The sequence below is a fragment of the Zootoca vivipara genome, chromosome 6, assembly GCF_963506605.1.
Source record: "Zootoca vivipara chromosome 6, rZooViv1.1, whole genome shotgun sequence".
NCBI classification, from domain to species: Eukaryota; Metazoa; Chordata; class Lepidosauria; order Squamata; family Lacertidae; genus Zootoca; species Zootoca vivipara.
Window position 1 is genome coordinate 36,625,641 of NC_083281.1, and position 5,314 is coordinate 36,630,954.

The window sequence follows — 5,314 nt, forward strand, 5'->3', positions numbered from 1 at the left end:
GCCCTTGTGGTCTCTTCCAACTCTATGATTCTATGATTCTATGATTCTATGATTCTAAGGTGATGGCAAGCTGAGCAGGATTTGACCCCTGCTCATTAGCTTTCTGTCTTGGCTGCAGACACCTGTTCCCTGCTGGGAGTGTGTGTGCATAGCCAAGGGAGGATTTAATTCAGCTCTCTTGCCCATCGACTAAAATCATAACTGTTGACAGGCAGGTGGGTATGGCTTGGAGACTTCACAGGCCAAACAGAAACCTCTGGTGAGTCAAAATTAATCAATCTTTTTAAAGTTTTACATAGTTGGATAACTAATTTAATCAAACCAACATACAACTTACAAGTTTACATTTGAGCTTGAGTAAAAATGCAGCCTTTTACCATATACAAAGGCAGTGGTTTTCATAGAAACCTCAGATACATTAAAAAAAAATGTGAAACAAATTTGCTTTAGCTGGAACCTAGACTTAAGATATGAAAAGGAACAGAAAAGGGGTTCTCTGCCAAAATTCAAATGATTTGTTTTCAATGGTTACATACCTACAGTATTTCTGTTCAAGACAAATTTGTTCTTGAGGAGCAATACTTCTTGGACAAGCTTAATATTCGTACTACCTTGGTTTACAGTTTAAGGTGCTTTTGCAAAACAGGTTTTACACTTAGGGAATTTCTGAAAAAGCAGGCAGCTACAATGCTGAATCTGCCTCTGGAACTTTCTAGCTTAGACAGCTGTTCCTCTTTCCAAATTCTGTTTAATCTCTGCAGTATATTTCCCATAGAACCTCTCAGCCTTCTTGTTGAACTTGGCATTTCTCTCATTAATGTAGTCAATATCTGCATCATCATTGTATGATCGTCTCCGGCTGTATTTTTCACGTTTTTGGATTCTGGAAGGAAAATGAATACAGTGAGACTTTGCCTAATGCAAACATCTGCTCAAGGACGATTTTTCTTTTTTTGAGCCACTACTTTTTCAGCTCCAAATGCTCGAAGAAGATTAAATAAGAATTAAAGTCAACAGAATTAAATAACAGAATTAAAGTCAATTAAGAGTCAAATTGTCAAAAAAACCAAATAGCAGGAGACTATTTAAAAGACCTGACTATTTAAAAGACTATGTAAAAATGCTTTTACTTGTCTTTGAAAAAAAGCAGAACAGAGAGATGGAGTTTCAATGGAACGGCCTCCCAGGTTTTGAGGCTATGACTGGAAAAGCTTTGCTACTCATAAGGATGAACCTTATGTGTGCGGTGGGTGGGTGGGGCTGTCATACAGGACAAGATGCTCAAAAAGTTCTTTTAAGAAGCTCTGACATTGTAATTAGTCAATGTTTCATTTGCTTTTGTACTTACTGTTTTTCAAGATCCGAAACCATTCTATCAACCCCTTCTTTACATGGCACATGAGTCCCGTGGAGAAGGCTATTTGAAGTCGGAAATAAATCTTCGCCACTGAATGAGGGGGAGGAAACCCAGACACTTTAACCAGTCCATTACTGACAGTATTAAAATACATGTCTTCTAGATTTCATACCCAGCAAGTCTCTAATCAGATAATGGGGGAAGAGATTTTCCTACTGATACAAGTACAGTATTACCTCCCCGAACATCCATTGTCTAGCATCCATTCCAGCGAACGTCTGCGGCAAACCTGGAAGTACTGGAACGGGTTACTTCTGGGTTTGCCGCTTGCGCGGAAGTGCAAACCGCTTCGTGTGTGTGCACAGATTCAGCGCTTTGCCCTGCGTCCTTTTCGGCTAGTGGCTGGGGCAAAACGAGGTATGACTGTAGCCAGACATTGTGTATAGATGGGCTTTGAAGACACTCAAACTCGGGACGCAAGGGAGAAACGTGCTAAGAGGAAGGCACGCTGGGCATATCCACACCGTAATCAACTCCCACCTGGAAACAAATGTCCCCACTGTGGAAGGATGTGTGGATCCAGAATTGGCCTCCACAGTCACTTACGGACTCATTGTTAAAACATTGTTTTTGGAAGACAATCTTACTCGGCTACGAGTGATCACCAAAGAAGAATAGACAGTTGCCTTGACCTTCTGAGGCTTAGCTGGGATCTGTCCATTTATTCCTGCAACAGCAGGTTCTCTCACAAGGGTCCAGTTGATACAATCTCCCAAATGCAGATGGTCCTGCTGCTCTTCCTCACAGAGCAGTTGCAACCGATTACCATTTTGCGAGAAGTGGAGGTGCACAGCATGCATGGCAGCAGCAGCAGCGAGTGGAAATGGCAATTCTTTGCTGCCTGCTGCTGCTGCTGCACCTCTACCTCTCAAGGCATTTGGAACCGATGGCCTCTGTGAAGGACAAGGAGGAACCCAGCTCCTTCAAGTTATTCTCCAAGGTACCAGAACACTTATGTCTTTTCTTAAGGTGCTGTGTCAATTTTTGCATTTGTATGCTTTTTAGAATGGTAAGTCACTCTGACACACTTGATGTAAGTGACAAATAAATGTTAATAATGCTAATACTAATAATACGGGGCAGACAAAATAAGACTTACCTTTCTTCTCTGAGTTTTTCATATTTCTCCAGGTCAGGTTTGATCTGCCTGGTCAACCTCTGGTACTGGCGTAACTGGGCTGCTGCATAATCTATGAAGTAAAAAAAAAAGTCTATTGTACTACTAAACATAATCACTTGTTAATAAAAGCTCTTGATTTTATTCACACTCAATGGCTGGAACAGATGGGGCCAAACACCTTCTTACCAGAAAATCCAAGATCAGGATTTTTCTTCTTCCTCTTCCTCTCAAAACGTTCAGCATCCTCTGCACTGATTTCTAACAGCTTCACTCTCTCATAATCTTCTCCTTTTGCCACACACTCCTAGGACACAGCAAGAACATTTTGATATTTTGAAACAGGGGTTCTCTTTCAGCACAGTGAACTTTTCCAAGGCTAATTGAGTTCTGCCTGTCAAAATATAACCAAGACTGTACTCCCATGCACAGTTACTGGGGGATGTACTCTGGCTCCTGCCATTGTTAAGAGGACCTGGGACCACTAGGAGACTGCCCCCTGCCTCCCTAGAATATCATCAAGGGGGAGACCAACCTGACCACATCCATTGGCCAGGGAAGGGGCAACTGTTTGCTTACCTTTTTCTTTTCCTCCACTTTTAGTTCCCATTCTAAACGTGCCTTTTTTGCTTCCCAGTTTGTTGGCAATTTCAGCCTTTTATCTTCCTCCACAACCTCCTGATGATTTAACTTGCGGGCTTCATTCTTTTTAAAAGGAGAAGAAACCAGAAAGATGTTTAGAAAACAGAGTTTACTACCGTACAAGTAAAACATGCTAAAGAAGATCAGCCTCTAGGGCAGGTCTCTACGTCATAAATCTTTGATCCACCATATGTTGCTGATCTAAAACTTTCATCGGCTGCAGCCAGCATGGTCAATGACCAGGGATGCTGGAAATTGTAGTTTACCAACATCTGGAGGGCTAAAGGTTGCCCACACCTGATTTAAGGCGTCAGAAAATTTCCCAAAGCAAACTGAAATTTTTTCGACTCAAACCTGCATTTTAAAAACCCATTTTAGTGAAGCCCCTAAGCAAGTGTTAGGATGTAAATTCTCATGCTGGCTTATTGTTACATATACACTCCCTCCAAGCTAACAAGCAGGAACCAGAACTGTTAGCACCAACACCATAATGAGAGATCTCACCCTTTTCAAATGAAGCTCTCTGAATTTCCTAAGTCGCTCCTCTCTCTTCTGTGCAGCCATTTCTTCTGTTGTAATGGAAGCAGGTTCTTCTGATGTGTCAGAAGTAGCCTGAAAAGTCACCCACACATGTTATAAAAGAAAGATCTGCTTTTGAGATTAAGTGTTTAGTATATGAATATAAGGAACAGTTATAATCTCAGTACCATGGAAAAGTTATATTAAGACATCCAAAAAGCATTAAGCATGCACATTTCCACAAGAACAATGTAGGACCACAGAAGCTTTCAAGCTATGTCCTTAGTAAGCCTTCCTCAGCAGTAACAATAACAAAAGAGGAAGCTCAATGATTATATTTATAGCACACCTCACCTATCGTGTTAGGAGGAATTGAGAAAGTGATCAAGACCCCCAAACACGAGAAAAAGCAAAATCCATAAAAATAGCCCCCAGTGCTGGCAATGCATATTCAGTTGCAACAAGGCAGCTGAACTACTTGGAATGGTTATGATGCCACATACATTATAGTGTTCCCAACAGAGACCTCCTTCTACTGTCTGCATTAAGGCAGCTATGGAAAAGCTTTTAGAGAAGCTGCGGAAAAGATCACACTGGAATTCTCTACAACATTATTTCACACGGCTCTATTTAGGGTGACATTGCAATTTTAATTAGTTTAAGTTACCCTGAGTAATTTGTATGAATCAGAAGCGTAGGCTATAAACTCTTATATAAGGAAATCAATAAACGTCCCCTCCCTGACAATGCCAGAGCCATTTCCCGTCCATGCTGCAGCAGTGACAGAAGATTAAAATAAAAAGAGATTAAAAGAACCGGCTTTCCCCACCCCCCCCAAAACATCCCTTCGCCATCAGCTCCTGCCTCGGGGTTCCTCAGCACTTCCTCACCTCCATGTCCATCCCTTTATCCACCATCCCCTCCTCTCAAACCTCTCCCTTCCCCGCCTCCCCCAGTTCAGAGGCGCCCTCAGCCTTCTCCTTTCCTGGTCGGTCATTTCCTCCCCAACACTCTCCTCTCCTCTTCTCTCACCATCCCAGGCGAAGAAACACCATGATCCTCTACCGCCGCCATCTTCCTCTTGCCGTAGTCGTAAACACTGAAACTACTTCCTGCCTTTTCCCTCTCCCGATTCCGCCTCTCCTAATGACGTAGACGCCTCCTAATGACGTTTAGACTGTAAAAGAACAAACAGTAAAGGAGGAGGGGACAGCACACGTATTAAGGAAACGCATGCGCAATCTATGTCGGCCTCGTGAGCGGCCGCCGCTCGTTGCACTTGCGCTGCAGCGCCGCTACAAGACTGAGGAAGGAACTGCATAGCATAGCAAAAAAGAAAAAAGGCGTAAGAGAGTACAGACTGTACTGTATTAGGAAAGGTATGTTAAACTTAAAAGTCAGGGACAGGGTTACCAAATAGGCACAGCAGACCCACTTCCTGTACTGTAATTCAAAACAAGAGCACCTATTTCATGAATTTTAAATCCCACTCAAAAGTGAGATTTAAAATCCATTCCTTCCCTCGCCCGCCAAGCTATGCTTACAAATGAACATGGGATGGCAGTATAGTTCTAAATATTCATCCACAGATGTTAATGGAATAGAATTTGATCATTAAG

The 5,314-nt window shown here is 42.4% G+C and overlaps 1 protein-coding gene across 1 annotated transcript; it reads right to left on the reverse strand.

Annotated features, from left to right (window-relative positions):
• Window positions 1–296: 296 nt before the first annotated feature.
• SYF2 (SYF2 pre-mRNA splicing factor) lies at window positions 297–4,846 on the reverse strand. Its single transcript, XM_035120940.2, has 7 exons — window positions 4,728–4,846; window positions 3,681–3,788; window positions 3,114–3,239; window positions 2,724–2,841; window positions 2,517–2,607; window positions 1,349–1,447; window positions 297–883 (listed from the first exon to the last, which is right to left on the reverse strand). Exons 1-7 carry the CDS (start codon window positions 4,767–4,769, stop codon window positions 718–720), a joined length of 750 nt encoding a protein of 249 aa, XP_034976831.1. The 5' UTR covers window positions 4,770–4,846; the 3' UTR covers window positions 297–717.
• Between the last annotated feature and the right edge of the window lie 468 nt (window positions 4,847–5,314).

What these genes read in the sequence shown, in the direction of transcription:
- SYF2 (XM_035120940.2), bottom strand. Translation starts at nt 4,769, where the DNA reads ATGGCGGCGGTAGAGGATCATGGTGTTTCTTCGCCTGGGATG. An exon ending in GTGTTTCTTCGCCTGGGATG is followed by an intron (nt 3,789 to 4,727) that starts GTGAGAGAAGAG and finishes GTGACTTTTCAG; the next exon opens with GCTACTTCTGACACATCAGA. An exon ending in GAGAGCTTCATTTGAAAAGG is followed by an intron (nt 3,240 to 3,680) that starts GTGAGATCTCTC and finishes CCTTTTAAAAAG; the next exon opens with AATGAAGCCCGCAAGTTAAA.